Here is a 20,269-nt window from a genome sequence, read left to right on the forward strand (position 1 = left end):
CAAATAAAAATATTCATTCTTTATTCATTCACTCACCTTATTCATTTTTTTATTCACTCATGCATTCAAAAATATTTCCAAAACTCTTAACTATGTACAAAACATTATCCTGGTATCTGAAGATTTTCACGCTTTTCTCGTGAAATTTAAGCAGAAAAACTAAATGATGTTAGTGTGAGCATGTTCTTTTTAAATTTATTGAAACATAGTTGGTTTACTATGTCGTATTAATTTCTGCTGTACAGCAAAGTGACTCAGCTTTGAGCATCTATACATTATTCTTCATCTTCTTTTCTTCTGTGCTTTATCACTGGATATTGCCTATAGTTCCCTGTGCTATACAGGAGGGCCTTGTTGCTTATACATTCTATACATGCTTGTGTGCTTCTCGTATTAGCATGTTCTTCAACATTATATACTATGAATATCTGCATATTCAGCGGTGCTAATGTTTGAGCCATTGTGAGGGGAATAAATACAGAAGAGACAGTATGTCTGCGCTCAGCGAGCTTCACGTCAGTAAGAGAGAGTTCTTCCAAAAGAGAGGCTGATTATTTCCATTCTGTGGGCGCGGGATTTTAAAAGTGCCATTACTTTTAGATACAAGGGTATACATGACTCTAAGATGGTATTTCTCAGCCTGAGCACTACTGACATTTAGGACTGCTTGATTCTGTGTGGTGGGGCTATTCTATGCCTTGTCCTGTGTTCAGCAGCACCCCTGGCCTCTGCCCACTAGATTCCAGTATCATTCAGTTCAGTTCAGTCGCTCAGTCGTGTCCGACTCTTTGCCACCCCATGAATTGCAGCACGCCAGGCCTCCCTGTCCATCAACTCCCAGAGTTCACTCAGACTCACGTCCATCGAGTCCGTGATGCCATCCAGCCATCTCATCCTCAGTCGTCCCCTTCTCCTCCTGCCCCCAATCCCTCCCAGCATCAGAGTCTCTTCCAATGAGTCAATTATTCACATGAGGTGGCCAAAGTACTGGAGTTTCAGCTTTAGTATCAGTCCTTCCAAAGAAATCCCAGGGCTGATTTCCTTTAGGATGGACTGGTTGGATCTCCTTGCAGTCCAAGGGACTCTCAAGAGTCTTCTTCAACACCACAGTTCAAAAGCATCAGTTCTTCGGCACTCAGCCTTCTTCACAGTCCAACTCTCACATCCATACATGACCACTGGAAAAACCATAGCCTTGACTAGACGGACCTTAGTCGGCAAAGTAATGTCTCTGCTTTTGAATATGCTATCTAGGTATCGTGACAACCCCAAAATGTCTCCAGACATTGCCCAGGGTCAGCTGAGGGATAGAATCAACCCCACCAAAAACCACTGCTCTAAGGAGAACTAGAATTACTTTTTAAATATCTCTTAAATTGGTTTAGCAACAAACAAACAAAAAATACATAACTTCCTCTTGTCTTTCCCTTGAGTTTGATGGGAAAGAATATTTTCACATTTGAGAATTTCAGCTACTTCCTACTGATCCTATACAAAGATTTCTTTTTATTACTGTGGAATGCTAAAGATAGATATTCCACTTAAAATTGCTTTTTTGAAGTATTTTAGGCAAAATCAGTTAATTCAACAGCATTTCCTGGATCCTTTTGAAAGAGCTGCATAGAAAAGGAATTAGAGATAAAAAGATTAAATAGAATTTTTTAATAGGTTTTGAGAAAAACATTACCTTAAAGTGCTGGATGAAATGAAGGAATTAGGGCAATAAAGTGAATCCTGACAGGAGGGACTCTAGTTTTACCATGTGTTACCTTCTATCTCAAAAACAGTTATTTTTCCTAACATCTGGCCTGCTGCAGCTCAAACAACAGCTCACCAGAGAAGTAGGGCAGAGGTGCCAAGAGATTGAACGATTAGCAGGCGCAACCAAGAATTGAAATAATCATAAGGTGGTTCTGTCACCACCATCTCTTTATTGCTATAAAAATAAACAACCTTTGAAAACAGATGGGAGACAACCATTGCTCAACTTGTCATAAGTTATTACATATTTGACTGTCAATTTGTATTTAAAAAACCAACCAGCTCCTGGGAGGGAGAGCAAATTGGAGAAGAGAAGTTGATCGCATTTCAAATCAAGCCTGCGGTAATTGCAGCTGCGCAGAGGCGCTCCTGGCTGCTATTATAGGAAGCGGGCGACCATCTCAGAATTGAAGGCGTTCTCACTTTTAAGCACAGAGTTGTCTTCCTAGTTGAAGGTACTCACTTATCTCAAACCTGCGTGGAAAGTATGTACTCTGTGCCGATTTGATTCAGTGCTTTTCCAGAGAATATTCATTAGGCAACCTCCATGCTTAGTGATCAGCATGGTGTGGTGATTTATGCTGATGTCACCGGTAGCCCCAATAGCCCAACATTTGGGAAACGGGTTGCATTTTCTTCTCATCTATTTTTTTGCCTGCATCTGTCCCTTTTGATTCTGGTCCAATCCCCTGAATATATTGTGCTATCTGGTTAATAAAAATGGCAACTTCCACACTATTTTTTAAATTATTTTTGCAGTATTTTCTAGCTTCTATGTGAAAATAATCCACTTATACTCCTATACCCGTTATCTATTGCTGTATAATGATACACATCAAAGTTTAGTGACTTAAAACAGCAGTCATTTATTTGTTCCTGATTCTGTAAGTTGGGATGGGTTCAGTGGGGCATTTCTCTTGTTCGTTCTGCCTGAGGTTGGTCACATGGCTGCTGTTATGTGGGAGTTCAGGTGGAGCTGAATGGTCTAAGATGGCCTCAACTTTCATGTGTGATGGGTATTTAGGGGTATCAGCCAGGGAGCATCACTTCCCAGATATGTGGCCCCCTCCAGCAGGAGAGCCCAGATATCTTTAGATGGCGGCTGGGTTCTAGGACAAGCTCCAGTGAATAGGCACTTCCAAACCTCTGTTTGTATCCATGTGTCCCATTGGCCAGAGAATGTCAGATGGCTAAACTCAGGCTAAGTCCAGATGGCTAAGTCTGGAAGGAACCATACACAGTTAGGTGGAAGTGTGACTTGATGGGGGCCACTAATAGGACAATCTTGCCACCTGATAGAAAGATTATCTCTGGATTCAAGATGATTTAAGTAAGTGGAAATCAGTTTGAATATTTGAAAATACCTGAGAAATTATGACTAGATGTTTCCACTGTTGCCTAAATTACTGCCCTCTAGCTCTAAGCTAAAGCAACAAATTTTACTTAAATTTACTTTCTAGAGTAACACCACTTAATAAAGTGCATTTATTTATTTTCTTCAATCTTTACTTTCTCCTTTTTCAGAGAGCATTAGTTGTGGCTGCGTGAAATAACAAACTCAAAATAACAATGGCTCAAACAAGACGGGCTTTTACCTTTCATTTATGTTTTGTTCATGTAAACAAAGCCAAAGGCAGGAAGTCCAAGCTTTCCTTCAAACTCCATGTCATCAGAGACTCAAACTCTTTGTGGTCTGTCTTTCTATCATATGGCTTTTATTTGAAGGGCCGCCTCATGCTCTAAAATGACTGCTGAAGCCATCAGTCTGTGGGGTCTGCTCTGGGTGAAATATAATATAATTCCATGACCCTCCTCCGGGAATGGGGCCGGAGAGCCATACCCTTGGGGCCAGTGGGTCTGGGCTGCTGTCAGAGAGAAGCCAAAGGTCACTGGCATCTTCATCTAAACTCACATTATCAAGAACTCTGAGTCTAATGCATAGCCTGGCTACCATATGAAAATGTGCTGGTGAGTGACTGTCCCTGGATAATTAGGGGGCAGAGGGGCAGCCTCTGCCCCTGCCCCACAAGGACCAATGGTGACAAAGTTAAACCTCACTGGGCTTGGCCTTAAATCTAACTTGTTTCCTCCCTTCCCTCCTCCCCAAAGTCAGTGTCAAAGCCTCTCTTCCCCTGAGTGTCAGGCAGCGCTTTCTTTAGGAGTTTCCTCACCCACAGCAGACAGCCCCCGCCTCCCCCCACCCTCTCTCTGCTAGTAGAGTGTTTTGGAGATAAGCAGAGAAACTTAAAGTGAATTATGAGGAGCAGCTTGCAATTGGACATCCCCTCAAATGAAGATAAAGCAGGTCTGAAGTGCTAATGTAGGTCAATGGGAAAGTAAGACATTATTTACGATTCATTCCTCGGGTGGTTTTTCAGGAATGCACGCACCACAGAATGCTGCTGCCTCTGGGTACCTATCAGATTGGTTTGGTATCTTTTGTCAACTAATCTAGACAGTTTCCCTGTTAATTCCCATGTACATGGAAACATTGACAAGACTAGAGGAAGCTGGTTCATGCATGCATGAGCTCAACAGACATTTCTAGGCTATCTAAGGAAAGAAAGGGATGGTTTCCTTATGAGATTTTAATTAATCCTCGCTTCTGAGATGCTGGGCATGAATCCCACAACTAGAACTGCACTGGGTGGTTGGGTCCCACAAGACATTTGATCATCACCATCACACCCAGCAATGAGGTCCCCAGAACTGAGTTGTAAGTTGCAGCAGTGAATATGAATATCAATAAAACTTACATCTCTTGAGTGTTTACCGTTGCCCAGCCATTGGACTTCATATTCCTCAATTTATTCATTCCCTTTGGGGTCAGTGTAACCTCCAAGAGGGAGAAAATCGGTACTTGGAGGGGGAGGGTATTAAAAACATGAGCCATTACAGTGGTTTGTGGTCATCAAAGAGCCATCATATATACATAAATATCTATGGCAGGGGATGGCTGGTAGGAAAAAACATATCTAAAAATATTCTCTGTGGGTTGACATGAAAAAATAAAGGTTGAGAAACACTGCATTATTTCATTCGATGCCCACAACAGCCAGTGAAGGGAGACGCTCTTTTGTAAGTGAGAAAGTTGAGGATTCGCGATGTAAAGGAATTTGCCCAGGGATGCCTAGATGGCTCTTGGTGGGATAGGATTTGATAGCAGACAGGCCACATCCTCAGTGGTGCCTCTAACACTATTCTGCCTGCATTTGCTTCCCTGGTTCTTTCCTCGCTATTAAGGACTATCAGGAGAGAGCTGGGCTGTGTCCACACATGTGGTCAGAAAGTAGTTCCAGGCTGGTTGACAGGTGGGGGGAGTTGGACGTTCTGGGCCACTGAAGTCACAGAGGAGCAACCTGCATATCTGTGCTCTGACAGAAGTGACCGTGAGATATGCCTGCATCTGGAAGCAGAACTTGGCCAGCAGGGTGACACCTCCATTCTGGTTTGTCCAGGGCTGTCCCGGAATGCTCTCAGCCTCCTGCACACTGGCGTGCTTGTCATGCCATGTCTAGAATGCTTGCTGGGCATTTGGTATCAGGATGCCCAGGACCCCTTCAGCCTGAAGGGTTTCAACAGAAATCAGTTTCCAACCAGCATCTATCTGACCTTATGTGCCCCCGCAATACATCTGTGGCCTTCTTACCTGCTGAACAAGTCAAGGTGCCAAGAGTCTAAGGGCTTCCCTTCCGACACTTAGTGATGCCTGCCATCTCTGATCACATCGGTTTTTAAATTTAGCCTCCCTGGAAAGCACACAGTTGCTTCAACTGTGCTTTCAGAAGTCCTGTGCCAAATACAGACCTGAATGTCCACGTCTCCATATATTATTCACTTATAGGAATATTGGTTTTGTATGTTTTTTTCTTAGAAAAAAAAAGAATCTGACACTTTTAATCATATGGAGGAAATGTTCAGGGATGAAGGCAAGCAAATGTCAAGAACAGAAGGATGTTGTCACCTGTGAGACAGACAGCGCGAGCTGTCTTTCAGAGTCTCCCACTCTTGAGGCTGGCTGACCTTTCCTGGAGATTGAAAACAGCCCCTTACCCTCAGATCTGTGCTCTGCTTCTCAAGGGTGTGACTGTGCCTGAAATCACAAGGAAGCAAAACTTCAAATACCAGCTTCAAGGTCATGATACCAAGCAGCACCTATCTTTAATCAGAGAAATACCGCCAAGAAAAAGGGGATTTGGGCCAAGACAAAACTCTCCTGATGGTTTATCAGCCTGTCGCGCTGGCAGCCATGTCCTTCGACAAAAGGAAATGATGGCCTGACTTGAGGCTTTCAGCCAGCGCAGCTTGAAATCCCTCTATTCTGCTTTGCAGGGACTGCTGCTAGCTCATCTGGCTCTGGGAGTGATGGAGTGATTATCATTTATTTTGACACTCGGGAGAATATTGTGATGGGGGAGAAGACAGAAATGTACCACGTGGAGTCTACATGTGTGTGTGTGTGTATCATATAATTATCACATCTCTGCCATTGGGAAGCACTCACAGGCACAAGATGAGCACGGACGAGGAGCCGCTGAGACGGAAGAAATGAACAAGCACTTCTCCGAGTCCAGGACTGGGGCTTGGGCAAGGCTGAGGCACCGGGGCCATCCAGAGACACTGAAACAACTGTCCTGGCACCCACCAGCTGGCCATCAGCCCTGAACTTGGATCTGGTGTGTGTCTATTGAATCCAGGTCCAATAAGGGGCTCTAGAGGGGAAAGAGCTCAGAGGCAGTGAGGAGCACACCAGGTTATGAAAAATGTCCAGGCAGCGCTGTCCATTCTTCTCACTAACAAGTTATCCATGACTTCCAGTCACTGTGGAGTAAGTCAAAGCTACAGTGAGTTGTAAGAATGCAATTCTTCCCAAAGGACATTGATGGAGGACCTATTGAGTGTCAGCTACCATGCTTATAAATAGGAACAGAACACAGTCTGTGTCCCCCACAAGCTAGATTTAGGACAATGTGATCCATCACATAAAGATGTTCTTAAAATGAAGAGTTTCCATCAACAGAGAAGTTTGGGAAATGCTACAGATTCTGTTCTCTTGGAGATCCATGATATGCATTTGCTTATTAAGGGTGCTAGGAATTCTTCAGGAGGAAACCTGCTCAGCTGTGCTTCCTGCACATTTCCCAAACGGGTTTCTCCGCTGAGCCGACAGAACTGGGGTCTCTTGGAAATAGTCTAGGACATGCTGGTTTAGGAGGCTTTCCGGCCATTGCAGAACCTGGAAGTACTAGAATCACCATCCCACCCCTGGGGAGGAGTGGGCAAGGGCAGGATGGTGGGCCCACCGAGGCGGGGCTCAGCATAGAGCCCCGATCCTAGAGGAGGATTAGAGTACTGTACGGAGAAGGTTGGTGGCTGCCGAATGTGTGTGTGGGTGTGTCTGTGTGTGTATACACGCATGTGTTTGGGTTCGTATAGATCTGCGATCTCCACAGTACACACCCAAATCCATAAGCTAAAACAGCGGACGAGGTGGCAGAGTCAGTACAAGTTCAAGCACCCGACGTACAGTGAAGCCAAACAGATGGTACTGTCAGAGCTTGGAGCTCATGCCCTAAAAAGCCCTGAACTCCCCAGAGAATTTCAGCAAAGCACTTTTAAAAGCCAGGCGGGGGAGAGGGGGCCGCAGGGAGCTACAGGAAGGGGAGGGCGAGGCAGGGTAACTCGGAGCAGACGGGTGCCAGGACTCCTGCCATGCCAGGGGCCAGTTTCCATGGACAACTCAACTCTGAGCTCCTTTGTCCATCTGAGGCCATTGCCTGCACCACCATGATGGGCTCAGAGCCCAGGGCAGGATGATGATAAAGGCATCTGCCTCTGAACACCGACCCACCAGGCACCGAGTTATGTCCTGTGTTGCCTTCCTTACAGTGACCAGAGAGAGGAGTGTCACTGATATCCTCATGTCAGGAGCCAGGCGCATGGCGAAACTGAGGCTCACGGAAGGCTGGCTAGCTTGCCCGAGTTCACAGTCAGCCATGACTGAACCTAGGTCAAGGTTGCTTCCTCCAGTGCTGCAGACCTGTGTAGATGGCATAAGCGGCACTCATGCCCCACAGAGGCGGGCCTCAGAAGTGAATCCAGACGTGCGTTCATGCTGGGCGAAGACTGAGGCAGGGTGCAGTATCAGGTCACTAGCTCCCTAATTATCCACTAAAACAAAAAGCATCTTCTATCTGTCCTTGGGAATATTCCAGAATAGCCTTTTATCATACCACACTGTGTGAGAATGCTCAGTCATGTCCAACTCTTTGTGACCCTCTGGACTATAGCCCACCAGGCTCCTCTGTCCATGGGACTTTGCTGGCAAGAATACTGGAGCAGGTTGCTATTTCCTCCTCCAAGGCAGCGTCCCGACCCAGGGATAGAACCCATGTCATATGAACCCATCTATCATATACCATGTTGTCAAATCTGTAAAAGCTAACAATGAAAAATGACATGACTAATGAATGGCCTGGTAGATACTAAAAATTCATCAACCTGAGAGGTGTTGTCTCCCCCTTCTTATGAAGCCATGACTGTCGCGAACTGTGATGACTCCATTCTTTTATGCTTTCTTTTGCTTGTTCCTCTCCAACTTCAATTAATGGCAAATTAAATAGGGCGCGGATTCCATCAGTCAAGCATTCATTAGACATTGATGAAGTACAAGGCAGCGGGTCACACGTACGTGACTGGAGACTGTTTCTTGTGGCACCCACATGCCTTCCAGGCCTTTCCCACTCAGAGCGCAGTGAGCTTGGCCCAGGGTAAGATGTGGGCCTGGAAGCTGCCTCTGATCTCTGACCGAGACCCCCAAGTAGGCCTGTTTTCCTAGGCCATGAAGGCAACTGCGTGTACCCTTCACACTCAGGCTGACAGACTGGCAGTGGCTACCTGGACCACTGGGCAGAGACAGAACCCTGATCCCACAGAGCGTCTCAGTGAGAAATAGAGCACAGCAGCCAAATGGCTTGCTGCCATCTCCCAAAGGCAAGGGGCCAGGGAGCGGGCTGCTGCGCGTGCCAAGAACTTGCTATTCTTACCCTGGACACTGAGGACCCTGAGGCCTGCCCTGTGACAATTTCACAAAGAAGCAAAGGGCAGAGATACACTTAGGGTAGCAGACATGTCCGGAGGCATCTGGCCTAAGGCAGTGTTGGTGAAATCAGCGGAGACTGGGGAACTAACCTACCCCACCTGAGAATACTCTGATGCTTTGCCTGATCGTTCAGACCTGATGGTTCGTAATCTGATTCCAATTATGGGAAAGAATAAACTGGCTTTCACTGTTCAAGAAGCACTGTTATAAAAGGGAAAGGAACACCAGGATGGCAGCCGAGCTGGAGGGACTCTGTGTTTCCGTTAAGCTAGAACATTTCCTGGATCTTCCTGCTGGGAACCATAGCTCTATTGCTTCAGCAGTACCAGGCTGCCCCCATGCTGTGCGCCCAGAGGATTCAGAATTGGGACGTGGGGCCTATACTCATAGGAGAGTAAACTACAGTGAAAATCTATAGTTGAGCAGGTCACCCAGGCTCACAGTTGTCAGGACAGCAGACAGATGTGCCTTATTCTGTTCTAGTCTGTGCTTCTACTGGTGTTTATAACCATGATCCGTTTAAATTAAATTTTAATCTCAAAACTACACCCCCTTGTAAAAATGATCAAAACATTAGAGACTGGGCTATCATCTTCTCTATCACCATTATTCCCAGTACCCTCTCCCCTTGCCCAAGCTTAGCCACCAAAATCAGTGTGAGGTTCACCCTTGTAGACCTTCCTCTATCCGTTTATGGACATAAACTGTACCTGAAAAATACATGCATAAAGTTTGTGGAATTTTCTGTGTGTTAATAGGCTCACAAAAATGATGGTATACTGTGGGCCAGACAGTCAGTCAGTCAGTTCAGTTGCTCAGTCGTGTCCGACTCTTTGCGACCCCATGAATTGCATACTCTGGGTGACATTCCCCAACCTGATATTTTTCAGTTTTGGAGAGCCCCTCATCTTAGAACACATTAGATCTACAAACCTTTTCTGACTGCTGCAAAGTATTTCATAGTGTGGGGATGCCCTCATTTTAGCAATTCCTCTGTGGTTGGACGTTTAGGTCATTTCCCAGCTTTTCTCAGACTCGCCATGAACATCCCGACAGAATCACTTGTCAACACGCAAGTCGCCGTGGCTGTGCACAGAGGTGATCCAGTCTTGTCTGTTCCCGGTTCCCTTTAACCAGAAATAACTGGGATGCATTTCCCTTTGAGGCCCCCCCCCACCTCCCTTACACCTACTCACCCTTGGGCCCTGCCTGCACCAGGGACCTCTCCTGAGCCTCCAGTTAGCGGAGGCTGTTCTCTGCCGTATTCACATCGTCCTCTCTCAGTGCACTGCGAGAACATTAATATTTTCATGTGCTCTCTCTGCCGCTTGTTGCTGACCTGCCAAACCCCAGGGAATGTGACTTTTTGCACCTCTATTTCCCCAGCACCCAGCCCAGGGTCCCCTCCCCCACGTGGTAGGCATTCAGTAAGAGCTTTTAGAGTGAAGGCCATTGTCAGAGAGCCACATCCACAATGGGGTGAAAACCCATGGAAATAAACAGCATATCAGTAGAAGGAAAAATTAAGCTGTCAATCTGCTGAACAGCAAACATTTCTTTTCCGTATTTCAGGTCTTTTAACGTGATAGAGGAAAGAGAGAGGGAGTAAGGGAAGCTAAAACCTAAGGGAGCCAGGGAAAGGCTTTGCTTTTTATAATCTGGAAAGTGACTGACACATCACTCTACGGCCATGGCCCAGGTGGGGGAGGGGCTTGGCCCATCACTGTCCCCCAAGTGACCATCACATGCTCCCTGTCTCGCCCCCGCAGGGACCACGGTGATGCGGATGACAGCGTTTGACGCGGACGACCCGGCCACGGACAACGCCCTCCTGCGGTACAATATCCGTCAGCAGACGCCTGACAAGCCGTCTCCCAACATGTTCTACATCGATCCCGAGAAAGGAGACATTGTCACCGTTGTGTCACCTGCGCTGCTGGACCGGGAGGTGAGCTGAGAGACACGCCACTTCCTTTTCACGAGGCTCGGACCTGGCTTTCACAGGGGGAAGACGCGGGGCTTCCGTCAGTGACCCCTTCCACATCGTGAGGGCGGCAATGAGAGACCGGCCCGTGGCTGGATGGGGAAAGTCGGTCAAGGCAGATGACATGTTATGTGACCCCAGGAAGCACACACCGAAAATATCATGTCCTTTGGGGTCATTTGTATTCATTCACCTTGGTGGCTGTTTGCTCACCCGCCACTTACTCTTGAGGCCCCTGTGACTGTGGGCTCCGCCTGCCTCACTTTTCCGCTCTGAGTGAGGGGTAGATGGGAGGGAGGTGACTGTTTGAGATGACTGACCCTCTGCTTGTCACTGAGTCCGGTGGCTTCAACTTACCCCTTTCTCAGACCCTGTTGCTGCCTGTGTGTGCTCCGGAGCCTGCCTCTCCCTTCAGGCTCAGCTCTTGTCCTGCAAGGCCATCCCTGTAGGAATCTCCCCATCTTCCAGGTCACGTGTCACAGACAGGTACCCCATGGGCTGAGTCAGCCCACGTGCTGGCTCTTTGGTTTGGCCCAGGGTGTTTTAAAGTTTCATATTAGTCGCCATATCAAAATATTTCAACTTTATATTTCTTTTTTTTTTTTTAATTCCAATTCCCAGCCTTTCTGAAAATCAGAAATTCTGGAAATGGGGGGCCCAGTTTCCATACATGGACGATCAGTCACACCACTCGTGACTGTCAGGGGGAGGTGGTGGCAGCTGCCCCACTTAGGAGGGTGTTGCTCCTGGCCCACTTATGTCCCGCTGCACGTGCCCCCTGGTCCTGGACTTTCTCGGAGTTCCAGGGCCACCCTGTTGCCCCCGCAGGCCAGGCGCCCTTCCATAAGAGAACCTCTTGGCCCTTCACACAGGAAGATGCCAACCCACTTAGGGGCGCTCTGCATCACCAACCACCCAGATCTGCCCCTATCCTGGGATCTCTTGCTCCCAGCAGGACGTCGTCCCACAGCCTGTCCCCCGACCTTCCCCCTTGACTTCTGCAAGCCCATCTGCCCCAGGACGAGCGCTGGGTTTCCCTCTGGGGTCCTGTGCATCTTCCCTTCCATGTTTTTGATTTTAAAATGCCTTCTCCTCTCCTTTCTGCTTTCTTCGCTGTAGCTCCTCCTGAGAGTCTGGGTCAGACCCGCCCACGTCTCTGGGAAGCCGAGCTCCGCCCCCGGGGCTTGCACAGCCTCTCGCTCCTGCAGTCCCTGGCTGCCCTTACCTGCAGCCTCACCTGGCACCTGCCACGCGCTCCTTTACACGCTTGTCTCTCTCTTTAACGAAGGTCCTCTTCCACTTGGTCTAGACCTGACGCAATAACAGCTAGTCACAGATGGTTATTTAAATTTTAATTGACATTCTTGAAATTAAAATGTAAAAATCAGTTTCTCCATCAGACCAGACGCATCTCAAGTGCTCAGGAGCCCCGTGTGGCTAGTGGCTACTGTACAGATTGGGGCACAGGTAGACTGTTCCCACCACCACAGAAAGTTCTAGTGGGCACCACTGGCCTAGACAGTAAATGTCTTGAGAACAGATTCTTTGATCACCTGCATGTTTGTTTGGCCACTGCCTAGCACAGTTTCAGTGCTCTCAAAACTCCTAAGTATGTTTTTTGACATATTAGTAAGAATGAGTTGGAGATGACAGTAAGATCTTCCATGTGAAGGGTGGGAAACTGGACCTGGAAATGGGGAATTATTGGGAGGGAAGGGAGAGAATGAAATTTGCATTGAAACTGTGATTGTCACTTGGAACATGCAATGGTTTTTAATCAAAAATAGGAAGCAGAAAAAAGAACATTTCAAGTCCATTTCCTCCATTCTGTCTCCCATTCTTTTTCCAAACCTCCTTATTTTTGTTATTGCCTGACTGATGTTATTGCCTGTCTTCTTCAGAGGGAGGCAATGACTTTCCAATTCTCCCTTTATCCCCCATCTAGCATGTGTGTGAAAGAGTGCATGTGCACACACACACACACACAAGCTTTCCTATAACCCCTAATTCTCCCAAAGTCACTTGCAAATTCTTCTTGCAAGAGAAAGATGAAATGGTGATTTCTCTATCTCAGCTTCTGTTTTTACTAATAGAAAATGTTTTGTCTCTATTTATAAAGCAGAATGATAATATAGTATATCACAGCATTCCTAAGGTTTATTTGGGGGTACCAGTGTGTCTCAAGTTCATGACCCTGTCCTTTGGGTGTTTATTAAATTACAAGTATATAACTATGGAAGTTGAATTAAGCCTTTCTAGCCACAATACGTTAAAAAATGAAAAAAAGGTCAACATAATTTAACTGAAATTGGAAAATCAATGAAAGTGAATGAAAAGTGTCACTTTTTTGTGAGGGTTTCAAGAGTTCAGTGCTAAGCCAGGCAATATGGGTACAATCTGAAGGAAAGAAATGTCCCTGAATTCAGGCCTGCCTCGTCTGTTTCCGAGTGCTGTGCTAAGCTTCTCCTGCACGAGCCTGCTGAAAGGGAGAAACGTGCCTTTAAGTCATTCGTCTTTAAAGGGACAGAGCTCACGCACTAGACTTCCCATTGGTGTTTTCTAGTTTGCCCTGTTTTCTTCTCACTAGGCTCTTCCTAAGAGTCACGTGTATATAAGTTCCCATAGCAGAATTATGGAGCTGTTTGTTATTCCTGGAGATCATGTGTATATAAGTTCCCATAGCAGAATCATGGAGCTGTTTGTTATTTCTGGAGATCATGTGTATATAAGTTCCCATAGCAGAATTATGGGACTGTTTGTTATTTCTGGAGATCATGTGTATAGAAGTTCCCATAGCAGAATTATGGGACTGTTTGTTATTTCTGGAGATCATGTGTATATAAGTTCCCATAGCAGAATTATGGAACTGGTTTTTGGATATTTTATTTATGTTATACTGTTTGTTATTTCTGGAGATCATGTGTATATAAGTTCCCATAGCAGAATTATGGAACTGTTTGTTATTTCTGGAGACCTTCTGAGAAAGCATCCTGTCTTAGGTGTGGTTTCAAAATTCTACTTCTGGATAATCTGGGCAGAACACTTAAAACTGATCTACACAGCATTCATTTTTAAGGAAATATTTCATGTCACTGCTACAAACTTTGATATGACTTAAACTGTTATTACGTGTGGCTACCATGTATTCATTCACAGTATCTCAGATGGTGTGTTTGAGCGCTGAATGTTGTGTGTGTAAATAAAGGGGATGGAGACTCCTGGAGCTGGGGCCACTGAGATTTCGCAAGTAGTTTGCTCCTGTCTGACCCTTGCCTTGTGGGGAGGTTCCAGAAGTCTGAGGGTTGACCCGAGCTTAGTTGATATGATGTAAACTTTTCATTTTAATTTTCCGTCTAGTACATTCTCAAAGAGGACCCCAGCAGGACCCCCAGGTCTTTTTCCACTCACATGTCGCAGAGTCTCCCTAGGTTGTGCAGAGCATGTCCACTTCATTCTGCGAGCCATGCCTCTTCGCTTTGCTGATGCCGGGCTGGGTTATCGCACTCCTTTCGATTCACAGCTGAGTTGTGAGAGCAGCTGTAGTGACCGTGTATTTCCGTTGCCTTACTGTAAGCTCGATGTTAATAGACATCAAGTCTGACTTGAAAACATAGTGTATTTTCCATTACAAGCTCTTCTAGTTACTTCTTCTGAAACCATACCAGAGCATACAGTTCCTAAAGAAAGAGATCTTGGATCTTTGTCCCATCTCTGAATTTCCATTGCCAAACATATGTAAGGCCAGGTAAATAAGACATTCAGTAAAGATTTGTTGGATGGATGATAAAGAGGTGGATGGAAAGATGGAGCAATTAATAAATATATGGGAGATGGGGGGACAGATGGATAAAGGGACGGACGGAGAGATGGATGGATAAAGGGATGGATGGATGAACAGATAGAGAGATGGATAAAGAGGGATAGAGGGACTTATTATGTTCCTTCAGTTTGTATTTATGAGTAAATAGCTAATAGATTATCTCAGAATTGCAAGATCCATCCGGCAGGCGTATATATATAAACAGAAGAAATTATTTTATTTTAGTTGAGAGCTCACTCTTGCCCTTGTGTGTAGTCATCCAGTAATCTAGTCTATTCGCCTGATGCCTACCGAATGTGAGGAACTGCAATAGGCTGCAAGAATGCCTTGGCGGATAGGATGGGCATGAGGATCTGGGTCTCTTGCTTAAATGTTTGGGGAAATGTTTGGAGAAAATAAGGACCATATATCCTATGAAATGAAATTGGGTTCACTGGGGGCACTGTTTTATTCTTTTCTATAACCATACTCAGCCCCTCATTCTGACAGATCCGTCTATGTTTTTAAGCTATGTCTGGCTGCACTACAAAATAAAATCAGATAAAGGTCCCTAACATTTGATAAATGGTTTATTTAATTGATCATCTTGGCTGCTAGGCTGAAATCCATCAGCTGAAATCTTCCAACTTTTCTGAACACAGCCAGCACAATTTGCAACTACTCAGAGAACCTAATGGTCAGTTTGGAGGCTTGTTTTTTTCTTCTTGCATGCTTCATTTTTTTTGGCAAATGGAAACAGTCTCCAAATGAGGCCCTTAAAATGCAATCTTAACATTTGCATTGTGAAAGTATCATTAGTCTTTTTAAGGAGTTTGAGCTGAGCACTCTTCTTTGTTAGAATTCGCCTTTATCATATTATGTATTATCTTCCAGATAATCTAAGGAAAGTGATAGCCTGACTGTTTTTTAAAAAAAAAAGTACATAAAATATCTTTGAACTCTGAATGTAATTTATTTTCTATTTTTCAGTGATAAAAGATTTTCTGAAACTTTATAAATCCCCCAATTTAGGGGCCAAACGTGAAAACTGAGAGAATTTCCTTCCTTCTTCCCATGGTGTCACATAAGGACTTATTTCTAGGTTTAAGTGCACTTGCTATGAGAGACTCAGGAGTCCTTTAAATATGTCAGAGAGGAAAATGGAAGAATGGTGATGGGAACATCGTATGAAAATAGTCAGTGAAATTGGATGTGTTTGGTCAAGACAGTCTCAGTTAAACCATCATCACATTCTGCATCTCCAGAATCAAGTCAAAGTGCCTGAGAAGAATCATAATAATAATAAGGGGTTGCATTTCTCCCATGCCTTGAATGAAAGCTAGAGGTAGTTTTCTTACTCTCATGAAAAAAACGTTCAGAGGCCGCTCTGATCTAATGCTAATATTTTACTTATTATCATCATGTTTAAAACATTGGCAGTAATTATACACAATTCAATCATGCTGACAGGAATATACTCTTTCTTTGTTTTGGTGGGTGGGACCAGAATTATTTAATAGTAGCATCCTCAGCATTTCTGTGAGCTATTTACTCACAAATATTTTTGTTGGGATCATTTCCTCCTTTTTTGATATCACTTGCTGCTGAGAAAATAGAGGGGGGAAAAGCAAATGTAAATAAATTGTCTTATTATTTTAAAAATAACATATTATGCTTGCAAATGAAACACAGATGGTGAACCACCGTATGTGAATCAAACCCACTTGCTCTGTTGTGACAGCAAATAAAATAGAATGAGGCATTCATAAGGCACGATGCTGAGCCCTGGGGTCTGAAATTCAGTTACAAGCATGCCAGCCTCCTGCTGATGGCAATGGGGTTAGAGACAGGAGGGCAGGGTCTTACCTTGGGGCCAGCTCCACTTCCCCACCCTGGGTGAGTTCTAGCAGGAGACCCGGATGAATCTCAGAACTCTACTGGTGACCCTAACCATACCCTCCCCGCCCTCGACCTCCAGGCTTGGCCTAATCAACCCATGAAGGCTAGGGCTTTGTCTAGTTCCCTAGCATGACCTCAACTAAAAACTGGTCTGAGAGGTATGGGGCAAGGGCATCATGAGTGCTGGCTTTAGCCTCTGTGGGTTCATGGCCTACCTCTACCTCTAACCAGCAGTGAGAACACATACGCACAAACGTGCTAGTTGAACTGGACTTGATGCGTGAATGGAGTTTTGCAATAAGGAAGCTGAGGGAAGGGCACCACGGAGAGTGGAACAGCATGAGCGAAGGCATAGTGGTGTGTCCACACGTCACTCCAAGAGAGACTGGGGATTTCAGGGCGTCATAAGGAGAGATACCAGAAAAGGGCAAGGAGTTGGTAAAAGACTGCCAAGGCTCCAAATGCCATTCTAAGGATAATGGGTATATCCTACTCTAAACAGTAAATTTTACCAAACACAAGTTCGTGTGCTCGGCACACTGTGAGGCCAAACAGACTGAACGTTGGAGTTTGGAGCAGAGAAAGGTTTATTGCAGGACCAGACAAGGAGATGGGTGGCTTGTGCCCCAAAAATACCCTGAGCTCCTCAAAGGGTTTCAGCAAAATACCTTTCAAGGCAAGATGAGGGAGAGGCGTGGTGAGCTGTGCTAACTTCTCGGTGTAGGAATCCTGCGTTCTTGCAGCTGTGCGCCTGGGTCAGGTCACGGCATTTCTGCAAGCCTCCGACAAAACAAATGTGGCTCTCTGTTCTGCAGCTCTCCGCCTCTGTATGGATGGACTCTTAAAGGTCAGAGCTTTAGAGTACCCTGTATATTTCGGGCTATAAGGCTACATTCTTTTACAAAGGTGCAGAGCCAGCATGACTGAACACAGGCAACAGAGCACAAAGGTTTAAGTGAAAAGGAACAGGTACAATATAAAGTCAGAGTTGTTCTCCCCTATTACAATGCTGCCAACCACAATTAAGCAGTAAGCCCAGCATTCCCAGAGCTGTGACTTGGACAGAAGACTGGATGAGCTACAGGAGAGGCAGTCAGTGGGAAATCACTCATTTTGGAGGCAGACTCGAGGCTGCTTGGTGAACGATGAGCTGCTTTACAGAGATTCCCAGCCTCATCAAGGGGAGATGAGGAGTTACCACTTGAATCTAAATTCTGCAGGTTGTTAAAGAGGTCAGTAAACAACAGCCTGTTTTGGGTCTTCTGTTCTCGGGCACCTTAAAGTACCAGACAATCAGGAGTTGCTCAGCATACGTCAAATCAAAAGACACTTAACTCTGTCGCTAAGAGAGATTCAGCTTTTTAGATGTGACAAATGTTTGATTCTCTAAGCTTTTTCCTTTTTTCTGTTTTTTTTTTTAATATGGTAAAAATAACAAAATGCAGGGTGACGATGAATTTAGACTGCTTCTGTTTTTCTGTCACTTTAAATCTCTCCATCTTATTTTGCATGAAGTACCCTAAAAAGCTAAAGAGCTTTTCCTTTTTTGGAAAAAAATCTCTTTTAGAGAGCAGTTTATTTCTCTTTATCAACCAAGAGCTCTGATTAGCATGTTAAGGCAAGTGCTGCTTCACTGACAGATTTTTTTTTCCCCAATGTATTTAAATAACATCTTTCTAAACCCTGTCCATGTTAGCAATCCTGGTAGGAGAGATACCTTCCAATTTAGAAAGAATGTCTAGTTAAGTTCTGGCTTCGAACTGGTGAAGAAAACAGGAAAAAGCTCTGCTCTAACCATAATGAGAACAGCCATCAGTTAAGGAAAGGAGAGCTGATTGAGAGTCTCTGAAAAGCAGCTATTTTATATTTGCCTTTAATAGGCTCAGCTTCCAGCCAGACACTGGCTGACTAGGGTGCTCCCACAGCAAAGCATTTTAAGGGAAGTCGAACAGAGGTTAGAACACTTAGATTAAGGCAATCTAGCTATAGCTCATTTCAAGACACAATGACACCTCACAATGCCTGGGATCCACATTTTTTCCAGTCTCGTTTTAAGGGAGTAGCTCATTTGAGGCAACTTCTCCATAGGATAAAAGTTCATTGATACCATTAAACATGATATTCTGAAGACTTGATCAGCTTGATGAGATCTATGGCACTATGATGTCACATTCAACAATGAGACTTCAAAGTATAGAATCATCTATTAGATGAAAGGTCAGCAAACTTTTTCTTTAAGGGCTAAATAGTAAATATTGTATAGGTTTTGTGGGCCCAGAGGTAAAATTGAGACTGTTGTGCAGGTATTTATATAACCATTTAAAATGTAACCATTGAAAACTGGAAAAAAAGATTTATAACCTGAGAGCCATCAAAATATAGCCAATGATCTGCACTTGGCCCACAGGCTATCTCTGGCCAGCCCCGATCTGTTAAATTATTGGCCAAAGTGACCACTGTAGCCGTAGCTTCAGCTATTGATTGTTGCAGGCATGCGTGTATCTATATCTGGAGGTCCTCTCTTAGAGTATTGAGTCACAGTGGTTAATCACCCCCTTGAAGTTGGATTATAGGGAAAGAAACTAGGTCATGGATGACTGGTCTGATTTCTTTTTTCTTTTTAGCAGAAACAGTCCATTTCCAAACGATTAAGAAAACAGATCATTGCAGATACTTGTTAATGAATTCTTAACTCAAAATTGGTTGCAATAATGAAAACAACTACTTCAATCGAAAAGTAGTAAGAAAGTGCTATCTAGCTATAGACTAAATCCTGGATGAAGCCTTTAGGAATGACTGTTTTTCTATGTCAGAGCCCTGAGGACAGGGAGGACCCGCCTTTGCCAGAGGACCCAGAGGTGGGGAGAGAAGAATGCCCAGCTGAGGGAGCTCTTCTTTGAGCTGAATCTGGAGCCCAGATGCAATTGTTTACTTGGGCACAGCTAGAGTTGGAAGAGTCAGTGGACAGAGGCACTTAGCCTGTCTCTCCAGGCTCGGAAGGAACCTCAGAGGGAGAACTGAGATATTCCTAGCTACCAGAAGACAAACAGAGACATCCTGGACCAGGGTGGGGACACTTCTGGAAACTTTCTCAGGCTTCCCAGTGCCCTTTGCTGTCCTCCCTGAATTTGAGACTAGGCTCATGATAATAAACTGAAGTGACATTCTTGAGCCTATTTCATTTGTCACCATGTGTCAATCACTGTCCTAAGTATTTTGTATTCAATGGAATGTCAGTAACAACTAACGAGGCAGTGAGTACTCCTGGTGATGGAGACGCTTGATGTCGCTGAGATGTGACCCTGTGTCAACCTGTCTCCAAAGCCCATGCGTTTTCCCCCCAGTACATGGATCAAAATCACTGATTATTTGTTTAGATGACAACCTCACAGAGGAAATCAATTTTGACTGTCTTTTCAACACAGGAAAGCAAGACACGATAGAGTTTTGAGGCAGCTTTCGTGCTAAGATGTGGGCTTTCAGTGCCTGCCAGGTGGCCTTCTTCCTGGTTACAGAGCCTGGGTAGCTTCTAGAACATGGTGCAAAAAGTTCTTGGAGAAAGGCTGTCTCCTGCCTTAATGTGGAAATACAAATAGGCCGTATTTGTTGGTCAGGTCTTTTGGCAATAAGAATCAAATGACCTTTTAAAATCCCCCTACTATTCTTTGCCCAAATAGTTGTACATAATCTACATTGGTGGTGTGTAAGCATCCACCTATGGGAG

General features: G+C 44.9%; 1 protein-coding gene across 1 annotated transcript in view; it reads left to right on the forward strand.

The window, feature by feature from the left end:
- Positions 1-20,269, forward strand: part of CDH13 (cadherin 13) — a 1,049,904-nt gene that overhangs the window by 792,865 nt on the left and 236,770 nt on the right. The window contains exon 7 of the mRNA XM_005691833.2: positions 10,633-10,811. Within this exon, the coding sequence (XP_005691890.2) occupies positions 10,633-10,811 (179 nt within the window). The remainder of the gene's footprint in view (positions 1-10,632; positions 10,812-20,269) is intronic.

This window comes from Capra hircus, chromosome 18, assembly GCF_001704415.2.
Source record: "Capra hircus breed San Clemente chromosome 18, ASM170441v1, whole genome shotgun sequence".
Classification (NCBI taxonomy): domain Eukaryota; kingdom Metazoa; phylum Chordata; class Mammalia; order Artiodactyla; family Bovidae; genus Capra; species Capra hircus.